This window comes from Polyodon spathula, chromosome 12 (assembly GCF_017654505.1).
Source record: "Polyodon spathula isolate WHYD16114869_AA chromosome 12, ASM1765450v1, whole genome shotgun sequence".
In the NCBI taxonomy this organism is placed as follows: domain Eukaryota; kingdom Metazoa; phylum Chordata; class Actinopteri; order Acipenseriformes; family Polyodontidae; genus Polyodon; species Polyodon spathula.
In genome coordinates, this window is record NC_054545.1 from 1,870,501 (window position 1) to 1,883,167 (window position 12,667).

At 52.9% G+C, this 12,667-nt stretch overlaps 1 protein-coding gene across 1 annotated transcript; it reads right to left on the reverse strand.

Annotated features, from left to right (window-relative positions):
- Positions 1 to 882: 882 nt before the first annotated feature.
- On the reverse strand, positions 883 to 11,927 carry LOC121324544 (actin-related protein 10-like). The gene is made up of 13 exons (XM_041266561.1): positions 11,715 to 11,927; positions 8,275 to 8,341; positions 7,986 to 8,068; positions 7,748 to 7,856; positions 7,320 to 7,427; positions 5,307 to 5,374; positions 4,931 to 5,010; positions 4,624 to 4,659; positions 3,595 to 3,674; positions 3,254 to 3,327; positions 2,497 to 2,578; positions 1,956 to 2,157; positions 883 to 1,499 (listed from the first exon to the last, which is right to left on the reverse strand). Exons 1-13 carry the CDS (start codon positions 11,789 to 11,791, stop codon positions 1,318 to 1,320), a joined length of 1,248 nt encoding a protein of 415 aa, XP_041122495.1. The 5' UTR covers positions 11,792 to 11,927; the 3' UTR covers positions 883 to 1,317.
- Between the last annotated feature and the right edge of the window lie 740 nt (positions 11,928 to 12,667).

Consider the following 12,667-nt stretch of genomic DNA (forward strand, 5'->3'; position numbering starts at 1 on the left):
CTCAGGGTCTGCAGACAGCACTGTGCGAGTGTGGAGCTTCACAGGTGAGGATATCCAGACAGAAGCAATACACTCTGAGGGCTCCACACTTTTGCTCCATATAATATTAAACTTTCAACTGCTGATCTGCAAACGAGCCAACACTGTAGACATTATTTGACCCCTGTGGGCATTCCTGCATCTCTCCCAGGCTCCTGCCTCCACACTCTCTCGGGGCACATCGGGGTGGTCCGCTGTCTGCACTTGCTGAAGGGCCGGCTGCTCAGTGGGGGGGACAGAAAGAAAATCCTTGTGTGGGACGTTTCTGTGAGTACAAAAACAGCTCCCAGAAAGTTTAATCACACTCTACTGAGCCAAGCCTTAAAACATCCCTGTCTGTGTGTGTCTGTGTGTGTGTGTTTCAGACAGGACAGCTATTGAACTGTGTACACAGGAACCCCAGCCTGCTGCATGCCTGGTGCGTGAGCGACACACGCATTGTGACAGCCTCCCTTGAGCCGCCAAGAACACTCACTGTACTGAGCTACTGGTGACACACACACACAGCTGCTATAATGCACAGCATGTAGTAAAAGCATGGTACACCACAGAGAACCAGAGTCAACCATGGGAAGAGCTTCGTACAAAGCATAGTAGACTGCCACGCAAACGCACCACAGTAAAGACAGCACTTGGTGGATCAGAGCTGGGACTGCCTTCCTCAATATGGTACATTTGTGTTACATTGACTACTACTCTTCTATATCACACCGCTGGCAAGGCAAATTGGCAGTCAGGTCCAAAATACACCTGAAAAATGCTTGGGCTTGCCCATGTTAATATATACAATACACTTTAAAATATAAAAACATTCAAAAATTAAAGACAAAGAATTCGCTCTTGTCAGTTTGCTAGTGATTTATTTCAGGGTGTGTGTCTCAAAGACAGCGTTTCACAGCTGTACTGGGTTCCCACATCAAAACAAAAAGCTATCCATTGGTCAACATGGGTTTTTATAGGCTTCAGACAAGACAAAAAATAAATATTGAGATTTAAACAAAAAAAACAAAAAGGCTGGTCTCCAGGGAATACTAGAGATCACAAGCCCTAGCCCTTACTTCAGGGCTGTATGTAAACAGATCAATGGGGAGCACGCCACACTCACAGGAGAATAGGCAGGCAGGAAGGTACAGAGAGGGGGTTAGTGATATTAGATGGACAGCTAGATAGAGGGGAGTTTGCGTGTCTCATTTCTAGGTTGAAAATGCCTTCTTTATGAAGAGTTGGATAAACAGACTGACAGTTAGGAAGGTGGATACAATGAGGCGAGGGCAGGTCTCATTTCTCAGTGGAGAAGGCTCTCTTCATGAGCGGGGGCGGAGTCTTGCTTGCATCATAAATGATCTCGGGAGGGGGGGAGGTCAGGCAGCACCAGTCAGGGATGCGGCCCGTCTGACTGTAATACTCCCGCGACACCGAGCGGCTGCCCAGGATATCCTGCAGAGCCCCGAAGATCGCACCTGGAACCCCGAAAACAGACAGACAGTCAGACACAGACTAGGGGCCATGGGCTCAATCCTGTTCAACTGCTGAAAACCCATTTCAGGAAAATTTGCCAAAGTTTGTTAATATCATCAGATACAACAAGGTGCATTGCAGTTATTGGTTAAAAAGGACAGCGCTGCACAAACAGATTGTTCGGATTGAGGGCTCCACAAAAATCAGGTGCCGGGGACGATCAGGTGACGATCACTGGTGTCGATCGGGCTGGTTTACCAATCGGAGCGAAACAGGTGAACAAACAGCTGCTTGGGTTTGGGACGATTGCTGCTTCCACACAAACCCCAGCAGCTGTTTCCTCACTCGCTTCACTTGGATTTTTAAAGCAGCCCGATCATAACTAAATGACCCCGAGCTGTGGACAGCCTGATCTGAATAATGGGCTTGTGCCGCACTGAAGGACAGCGCGGTCTCACCTCCGAGCCAGGCGGTGCAGTTGGGCTTGGCAGGGGGACTGTGCAGGCGGAAGGTCTTGGTGGACAGAGCCTGCCGGTACTTGGGCCTCTCCAGCAGGGCTCTCATCTCAGCCAGGATCCTGTGCAGGAACCCAGGCAGCATGGCCGTGCCTCCAATAACAACCAGGTTCTCAGAGAGGGCCTTCCGAGTGTCTATTGGGCACTGAGAGAGGATAAGAGTGAGTGAGAGAGAAAGAGAAGGGGAGGTAGAGAGAGAGGGAGTGAGAGCAAGAGAGACAGTGAGAGAGTGTGAGAGAGGAGGAGAGAGACAGTGAGAGTGAGAGTGTGAGAGGGAGAGAGTGAGAGAGAAAGAGTGAGAGAGAGAGAGGGGGAGAGAGAGAAAGAGAGAGACAGAGAGAGAGAGAGTGAGAGAGGGTGTGTGAGAGGGGGGGGGGGGGGGGGGGGGGGGGGAGTATGGTGAGGTCGTCTACAGACCTGGTATCTCTTAGAAATGGTTTACCTTGACAAAAACACATGCCGGACCATAATCTTTACAATTTACCTTGACAAGAGAGTCCAGGATTAACGTGGCGACAGATTTCTCCTCATTGTCCTGTTCAAACAGCATCTCAATAACAGAGTCTCTGCAAAACACACAGCAGCCACATTATATTATTATTATTATTATTATTATTATTATTATTATTATTATTAATGATAATAATACTAATAATACTAATAACAATAATAATAATAATAGAAAGCAATAGGAAGGGTTGTTTGCCATATGAAACACTGAGACTAAGAAGCACACACGTGCACTCCAGACACTTTCAATGCATTCATTACAGGGTTGTGTAGCGAACAAAACAATCCCTGAAGTGTTAGCAGTCGTGCACTCACTTCTACTTCATATTCAGTGTCTCAAAAGTGCAGTTTTAAAAGAAACATATTTTCCAGCAAACATGCACTGGTACTTTCATTTTAAAACATGATCCTGCACGAGGCTAGGAATCTCTGCCCTTGCATGCCATGCTTTCAGAAAGTCTTGCACTTTCTTGGTAACCCGGAGAGTGAAATTGTCCCCACCCCTTCTTTCCTGTCATTAACCAATCAGCTGCTTCGCCTATTGACTGACATGCTTTGACTGAAAGACGCTGCAGAGGTGAAATGACCAAGGTAACAGACTTCCTCACAGTACCTCAAGCAAACGGGTTCCTTTCAAAGCAGCACGCTTGACAGCTATATATAGAGACATGACAGGTAAGAATGACGGATATTATTGGATCCTGATTGATGTCTGTGTGATCTGATCAGACCTGAGCGCTCCCTTGATGTGCAGGATCTTTTCCCCATCGAGAGGGTAATCCACATCAGGGGGCGGGGCCGGGCGCTGTGGAGAAAAAGCGAGACACGGACCCTCTGTCAAACACCTCACTGCAAAGCACACCCCCTTCGGGCTCCATGTTTTCATTGCATTTTTAGAAAAGCATTTTCAAACGGTTTGTGTGAACTCTGGAGTTCGAGAAGTTGCGATTCCATAACTTTGAAAAAAATATTATGCATTACAATATAATAGATACAGAGCTGGGAAACTTCACATGCTCTTGGTTTACAAGGTTGATTCTGTACAAAAATATACTGAAGAATTGCAGCTGACCTGCGCAGTGCCCTCCAGGTTGAACTTGGCCTGTTGGATCTGGAGTCCTCTCTGCAGGTCACTGACGAAGCACGTGCGGACTGCAAACACAGAGTCAACCAGCCAGACACACACACACACACACACACACACACACACACACACACACACACACAGTCAGCCAGCCAGCCAGCCAGACACACACACACACACACACACAGAGTCAGCCAGCCAGATACACACACACACACACACACACACACAGACACAGAGACACAGAGTCAGCCAGCCACACACACACACACACAGAGTCAGCCAGCCAGACACACACACACAGAGTCAGCCAGCCAGACACAGACACACACACACACACACACACAGCCAGACAGACACACACACACACACACACACAGCCAGCCAGACACACACACACACACACACACAGAGTCAGCCAGCCAGACACACACACACACACAGAGTCAGCCAGCCAGACACACACACACACACACACACACAGCACACACACACACACACACACACACACACACACACACACACACACACACACACACACAGCCACACACACACACACACACACACACACACACACACACACACACACACACACACACACACACACACACACACACACACACACACACACACACACACACACACACACACACACACACAGAGTCAGCCAGACACACACACACACACACACACACACCACACACACACACACACACACACACACACACACACACACACACACACACACACACAGAGTCAGCCACACACACACACACAGCGTACGTAAGTGTACAAGCTCATTTATTTCACATTCAATATGTATTCAAAGTCGTTCACATACACACTTAAGTAACAATCATTTTAAAGAATTGGGAACAAAACAATCTGTATGGAAATGCGGACAGGTATCTGGTGGGAAAGAGAAAACTTAAGAGCAACAGAGTTGGGAAAGGAAACAGAAACATTCAATTCAATTCCCAAAGAGGCACAGAGAAGCATGAATTAGGTGATCCCTACCTTTAATATCTTCAAGGATTTCTTCTGGAATGGAGCCTGTGAGATAACAAGGACTCCGTTAGACTCCAAGAACTTTACATCCCGGTTTCTCTACGGATTGACTGACACCAAAGAGGGACACCGTGGAGTAAAGCTACAGCTCAGTTCCACACAGTACAATAGGGATCTACACTGCAATAAACAGGAGCAGGCTCTACCGCAGAATGAAGCTACACGATTGCAGAATGCAGTATAACAGACAGCAAGGGGTTATATTGTAAGTAAACCTGACCGAGGGGGTGAGAGGCAGGGCGTGACAGGGACTCACCCATGACGGAGGGCAGGCTCTGTCCCGTGGAGGAATCTGTGTCGACGGTACACTGCTCAATCAGCAGGCTCTCCAGCTCCCTGCACAAACAAAGACACCCACAGAGATGGACGAAGCGTTGTGAACACGCAGACACACACACAGACAGACGCAGCCGCACGCACAGACACAAGGACGTGCACACATGCAGAGACACAGATAGATAAGCAGCACACACATAGATTCACACAGACACACAAGACAAACACACACACAGACAAGGAGATGAGAGTTGGTGTCAATATTTTATTTTCTTATTTTGTTAAACTTGAATTTTTTAATCAAAATTTAAACAGCTTAATATAATGGAAATTGCACAATCCTGCTAGGCACTCACTTGTGGATGACCTTCCCTCCCAGGGGCAGCGCCTCCCAGGCAGACAGGATAGGGATCCCCTCGTATACCTGTGGAGGGCTCAGGACAGACAACGGCATGGGGCTCACAGCACAGCACTCTCACTGTGAGGGCTCAGGACAGAACGGCATGGGGCTCACAGCACAGCACTCTCTCTGTGGGGGCTCAGGACAGAACGGCATGGGGCTCACAGCACAGCACTCACACTGTGGGGGCTCAGGACAGAACAGCATGGGGCTCACTGCAAAGCACTCTCACTGTGAGGGCTCAGGACAGAACGGCATGGGGCTCACAGCACAGCACTCTCTCTGTGGGGGCTCAGGACAGAACGGCATGGGGCTCACAGCACAGCACTCTCTCTGTGGGGGCTCAGGACAGAACGGCATGGGGCTCACAGCACAGCACTCTCTCTGTGGGGGCTCAGGACAGAACGGCATGGGGCTCACAGCACAGCACTCTCTCTGTGGGGGCTCAGGACAGAACGGCATGGGGCTCACAGCACAGCACTCACATTGTGGGGGCTCAGGACAGAACAGCATGGGGCTTACTGCACAGCACTCTCTCTGTGGGGGCTCAGGACAGAACGGCATGGGGCTCACAACACAGCACTCTCTCTGTGGGGGCTCAGGACAGAACGGCATGGGGCTCACAGCACAGCACTCTCACTGTGAGGGCTCAGGACAGAACGGCATGGGGCTCACAGCACAGCACTCTCTCTATGGGGGCTCAGGACAGAACAGCATGGGGCTCACTGCACAGCACTCTCTCTGTGGGGGCTCAGGACAGAACAGCATGGGGCTCACAGCACAGCACTCACATTGTGGGGGCTCAGAACAGAACAGCATGGGGCTTACTGCACAGCACTCTCTCTGTGGGGGCTCAGGACAGAACGGCATGGGGCTCACAGCACAGCACTCTCTCTGTGGGGGCTCAGGACAGAACGGCATGGGGCTCACAGCACAGCACTCACACTGTGGGGGCTCAGGACAGAACAGCATGGGGCTCACTGCAAAGCACTCTCACTGTGAGGGCTCAGGACAGAACGGCATGGGTCTCACAGCACAGCACTCTCTCTGTGGGGGCTCAGGACAGAACGGCATGGGGCTCACAGCACAGCACTCTCTCTGTGGGGGCTCAGGACAGAACGGCATGGGGCTCACAGCACAGCACTCTCTCTGTGGGGGCTCAGGACAGAACGGCATGGGGCTCACAGCACAGCACTCACATTGTGGGGGCTCAGGACAGAACAGCATGGGGCTTACTGCACAGCACTCTCTCTGTGGGGGCTCAGGACAGAACGGCATGGGGCTCACAACACAGCACTCTCTCTGTGGGGGCTCAGGACAGAACGGCATGGGGCTCACAGCACAGCACTCTCACTGTGAGGGCTCAGGACAGAACGGCATGGGGCTCACAGCACAGCACTCACATTGTGGGGGCTCAGAACAGAACAGCATGGGGCTTGCTGCACAGCACTCTCTCTGTGGGGGCTCAGGACAGAACGGCATGGGGCTCACAGCACACTCACTCACTCTCACTGACAACAGGCACAGCAGTCTGAGATACAGACCCGACGCCCTCTCCTTACTGCTACAACACTGTCTCAATTAATATATTATAGCATGCTACTCAATCTACTCTTTCACCCTCCAGCTCTTATGATACAATACAACACACAATTATACAACACACAGCTGCTACTATATCCCCTCACCAAACCACTACTGGGCTCCAACATGGTCCCTGATTATAATATCAAACATCACACTACAATACATTATGTCATAATACAATATAAAGCAGCTATCCCACTCCTTCACCCTCTTCTCTCAGACTCCCAGCTCTAACACAGTCTGAGAAAAGATGAGATTGGAAGAGACTGGAGTGCAAGGCTGCTCTCGGCTCCACACCATATCTCTAGTAGACTGTTCCTCTGATCCCCGACTGTAAGGGTGCAGCTCTGGGTTCAGGTCTCGGATCTCTGGTGAAGGATACAGGCAGTGCCAGTGTCTCTGTGTAGCCACAGTCCAGCACCAGTGCAGAGTCGATGCCCAGTGTGAGGATGGCCATCAGGTGACTGGGAGCGAAGAGCACAGAGGGGACCTGTTGGGGGGGGGCGGGGAAGTGAGAGAAAAACAGAGATAGGGGTCAGTACGGGAGCCTTGTGGGGGGCAGGTAGTGCAGATCGCGGGCTAAATCACTCGCCTTTCACCTCTGGAGATCTGGGTTCAAATATGACCCACGTGAAAGGATTCATTTTATATAATTATACAGAGCTGATCTCACTATTAACAGATGTCTGAGGTCAGCAAGCACACCACACACTAGTAAAGGCATCAATGCCTGAGAACCCCGCTGCCTGAGGTATCGTACCCCCCAGCCCCCCTCCCCCCCCCACACACACACACACACTCTCAAAGTACCTCAAAGTGTTTGAACAAGACTCTGGTGAGGGTGTCCCTGAAGTGTGAGGGGCACAGAACAGACTCAATAATCACTACACGCCGATCCCGGGGGTTCACCAGCAGGTGTCTGCAAACAGCACGCAGAGGGGGAGGGGGAGAGAGGAGGAGAAGGAGAAAAAGAGGGGTTTTTTTGCTATATATGTATGTATATACGCAGGAGGCAGATGGGTGGGGCCTGGGGGCTGGGAGCAGGTACCTGAAGTACAGCATGTGGATGAACTCCTTCAGGTTCAAGTACAGCTCCTCTGTGTTGATGTTGTGCTGGACCACTTTGACAGCCTGGAACACAAGTAGGGAGAGGAAGGTTCACACACAATACACACAAAGAGGATGGTATACGCCAAAGAGTTTGCCCAATTGACCACAGCCTACTCTTCACAGCTCACACGTGTATTTAGAAAGCACTTACCCCAACGGCAAGTAAAGGGTTGAATTGATTACTACACCAGGCTGTTAACATCTGAGAAGGACGGCCGAGCGCTCACCTGTCCTGACCGCTGGATCTCACTGGGGATGATGCACCGCGGGCCTGACTCTCCAGCGAAGCCACATCTGCACAAGAAACACACACAGGCAGGGTCAGAGAGACACACACACAGAGTCACAGACACACGCGCAGGGTCAGAGACACACGGGGAAACACCAGGTATGGAAATAAGACTCCCATTTCTGGTTTCACGGTCACCTCTTTAGTTTAGCATTACTGACAATTGCGGTATATGGTATCTATAAATATTTTAATATATTGTGCATGCCACATTGAAAATATGGGTGTGTGAGCACACAGTGTTTTTAACAGTTATTAGTGGGAGCTGACAGAAGTGTGAGGGGGTGCAGAATGACTCGCTTCAGTTCACTCCGGACGCTGGTTTGTTTTGCTTTGTTGTCCACGTTGTTGATGTTTTCTGCAGTTACTGCATTAACAGAAACGCCAACAACACGACAAAAACAAACACACACGGGCCGATGTTACAACCAGTATAAGCACACCTCCTGGCACCGACTCCGCTACTGCGTCTGTCTCCAGCGCTGGTGTAAACACTCACAGCGGTATGTGTTCGGGTACTGGTCTGCGCAAACCCCAGGGTGCTCCCAGTACCAGCAGTTCCAGTGTACTGGTCTGCGCAAACCCCAGGGTGCTCCCAGTACCGGGAGTTCCAGTGTACTGGTCTGCGCAAACCCCAGGGTGCTCCCAGTACCGGGAGTTCCAGTGTACTGGTCTGCGCAAACCCCAGGGTGCTCCCAGTACCGGGAGTTCCAGTGTACTGGTCTGCGCAAACCCCAGGGTGCTCCCAGTACCGGGAGTTCCAGTGTACTGGTCTGCGCAAACCCCAGGGTGCTCCCAGTACCAGCAGTTCAGTAGTTCCAGTGTACTGGTCTGCGCAAACCCCAGCAAACCCCACGGTGCTCCCAGTACCGGCAGTTCCAGTGTACTGGTCTGCGCAAACCCCAGGGTGCTCCCAGTACCGGCAGTTCCAGTGTACTGGTCTGCGCAAACCCCAGGGTGCTCCCAGTACCGGCAGTTCCAGTGTACTGGTCTGCGCAAACCCCAGGGTGCTCCCAGTACCGGCAGTTCTACTGTACTGGTCTGCGCAAACCCCAGGGTGCTCCCAGTACCAGCAGTTCTACTGTACTGGTCTGCGCAAACCCCAGGGTGCTCCCAGTACCGGCAGTTCTACTGTACTGGTCTGCGCAAACCCCAGGGTGCTCCCAGTACCGGCAGTTCCAGTGTACTGGTCTGCGCAAACCCCAGGGTGCTCCCAGTACCGGCAGTTCTACTGTACTGGTCTGCGCAAACCCCAGGGTGCTCCCAGTACCGGCAGTTCTACTGTACTGGTCTGCGCAAACCCCAGGGTGCTCCCAGTACCAGCAGTTCTACTGTACTGGTCTGCGCAAACCCCAGGGTGCTCCCAGTACCGGCTCCCAGTACCGGCAGTTCTACTGTACTGGTCTGCGCAAACCCCAGGGTGCTCCCAGTACCGGCAGTTCCAGTGTACTGGTCTGCGCAAACCCCAGGGTGCTCCCAGTACCGGCAGTTCCAGTGTACTGGTCTGCGCAAACCCCAGGGTGCTCCCAGTACCGGCAGTTCCAGTGTACTGGTCTGCGCAAACCCCAGGGTGCTCCCAGTACCGGCAGTTCCAGTGTACTGGTCTGCGCAAACCCCAGGGTGCTCCCAGTACCGGCAGTTCTACTGTACTGGTCTGCGCAAACCCCAGGGTGCTCCCAGTACCGGCAGTTCTACTGTACTGGTCTGCGCAAACCCCAGGGTGCTCCCAGTACCAGCAGTTCTACTGTACTGGTCTGCGCAAACCCCAGGGTGCTCCCAGTACCGGCAGTTCTACTGTACTGGTCTGCGCAAACCCCAGGGTGCTCCCAGTACCAGCAGTTCTACTGTACTGGTCTGCGCAAACCCCAGGGTGCTCCCAGTACCAGCAGTTCTACTGTACTGGTCTGCGCAAACCCCAGGGTGCTCCCAGTACCAGCAGTTCTACTGTACTGGTCTGCGCAAACCCCAGGGTGCTCCCAGTACCAGCAGTTCTACTGTACTGGTCTGCGCAAACCCCAGGGTGCTCCCAGTACCAGCAGTTCTACTGTACTGGTCTGCGCAAACCCCAGGGTGCTCCCAGTACCGGCAGTTCTACTGTACTGGTCTGCGCAAACCCCAGGGTGCTCCCAGTACCAGCAGTTCTACTGTACTGGTCTGCGCAAACCCCAGGGTGCTCCCAGTACCAGCAGTTCTACTGTACTGGTCTGCGCAAACCCCAGGGTGCTCCCAGTACCGGCAGTTCTACTGTACTGGTCTGCGCAAACCCCAGGGTGCTCCCAGTACCGGCAGTTCTACTGTACTGGTCTGCGCTGTAAACCCCAGGGTGCTCCCAGTACCGGCAGTTCTACTGTACTGGTCTGCGCAAACCCCAGGGTGCTCCCAGTACCGGCAGTTCTACTGTACTGGTCTGCGCAAACCCCAGGGTGCTCCCAGTACCGGCAGTTCTACTGTACTGGTCTGCGCAAACCCCAGGGTGCTCCCAGTACCGGCAGTTCTACTGTACTGGTCTGCGCAAACCCCAGGGTGCTCCCAGTACCGGCAGTTCTACTGTACTGGTCTGCGCAAACCCCAGGGTGCTCCCAGTACCGGCAGTTCTACTGTACTGGTCTGCGCAAACCCCAGGGTGCTCCCAGTACCGGCAGTTCTACTGTACTGGTCTGCGCAAACCCCAGGGTGCTCCCAGTACCGGCAGTTCTACTGTACTGGTCTGCGCAAACCCCAGGGTGCTCCCAGTACCGGCAGTTCTACTGTACTGGTCTGCGCAAACCCCAGGGTGCTCCCAGTACCGGCAGTTCTACTGTACTGGTCTGCGCAAACCCCAGGGTGCTCCCAGTACCGGCAGTTCTAATGTACTGGTCTGCGCAAACCCCAGGGTGCTCCCAGTACCGGCAGTTCTACTGTACTGGTCTGCGCAAACCCCAGGGTGCTCCCAGTACCGGCAGTTCTACTGTACTGGTCTGCGCAAACCCCAGGGTGCTCCCAGTACCGGCAGTTCTACTGTACTGGTCTGCGCAAACCCCAGGGTGCTCCCAGTACCGGCAGTTCTACTGTACTGGTCTGCGCAAACCCCAGGGTGCTCCCAGTACCGGCAGTTCTACTGTACTGGTCTGCGCAAACCCCAGGGTGCTCCCAGTACCGGCAGTTCTACTGTACTGGTCTGCGCAAACCCCAGGGTGCTCCCAGTACCGGCAGTTCTACTGTACTGGTCTGCGCAAACCCCAGGGTGCTCCCAGTACCGGCAGTTCTACTGTACTGGTCTGCGCAAACCCCAGGGTGCTCCCAGTACCGGCAGTTCTAATGTACTGGTCTGCTCACTGCAATACCACTGCTGAGAGATACCTTACAAACATTACTGACAACAACAACGCCCATACGCACTTTGTGTAAGCTGTTCCCAAGTCGATAACGACAGCTGTCTTCTCCCCACCGGTTCCTAGTCCCTCGAAGAAGGGCATCGTTAATTACAGGTTTTATTCCCAGCTGAAAATGTAGAGAATTAAAAAGTAATGCTGTACAAAACTCAGCATTAGGACAGAAATCTGAAGAGAGTCAGGGCGGGGGCCTGCCACATTCACTAGCAGATAGACACGGGCGACCGTTTAGATCGCCTGATTTTAAAATAATCTCATTACTTCTTTAAAACGAAGCAAACAAAATAAAATAACACCCCAGAATTTTAAAAAAAATGGGAACAGTAACTATTTTTCATTAGTGTACAACGATTACTTGGAGTAACTTTTTTCAGATTTCAAATTACACAGGCACTGAAAAGGACAATCAATACACATATTAAAATATGCGAACTGCTTGGACCAGTCCCATATCGGAGCGAGCTCAGCGGGTGCTCGGCTCGGACCGGTCCCATATCGGAGCGGGCTCAGCGGGTGCTCGGCTCGGACCAGTCCCATATCGGAGCGGGCTCAGCGGGTGCTCGGCTCGGACCGGTCCCATATCGGAGCGAGCTCAGCGGGTGCTCGGCTCGGACCGGTCCCATATCGGAGCGAGCTCAGCGGGTGCTCGGCTCGGACCGGTCCCATATCGGAGCGAGCTCAGCGGGTGCTCGGCTCGGACCGGTCCCATATCGGAGCGAGCTCAGCGGGTGCTCGGCTCGGACCGGTCCCATATCGGAGCGAGCTCGGCGGGTGCTCGGCTCGGACCGGTCCCATATCGGAGCGAGCTCGGCGGGTGCTCGGCTCGGACCGGTCCCATATCGGAGCGAGCTCGGCGGGTGCTCGGCTCGGACCGGTCCCATATCGGAGCGAGCTCGGCGGGTGCTCGGCTCGGACCGGTCCCATATCGGAGCGAGCTCGGCGGGTGCTCGGCTCGGACCG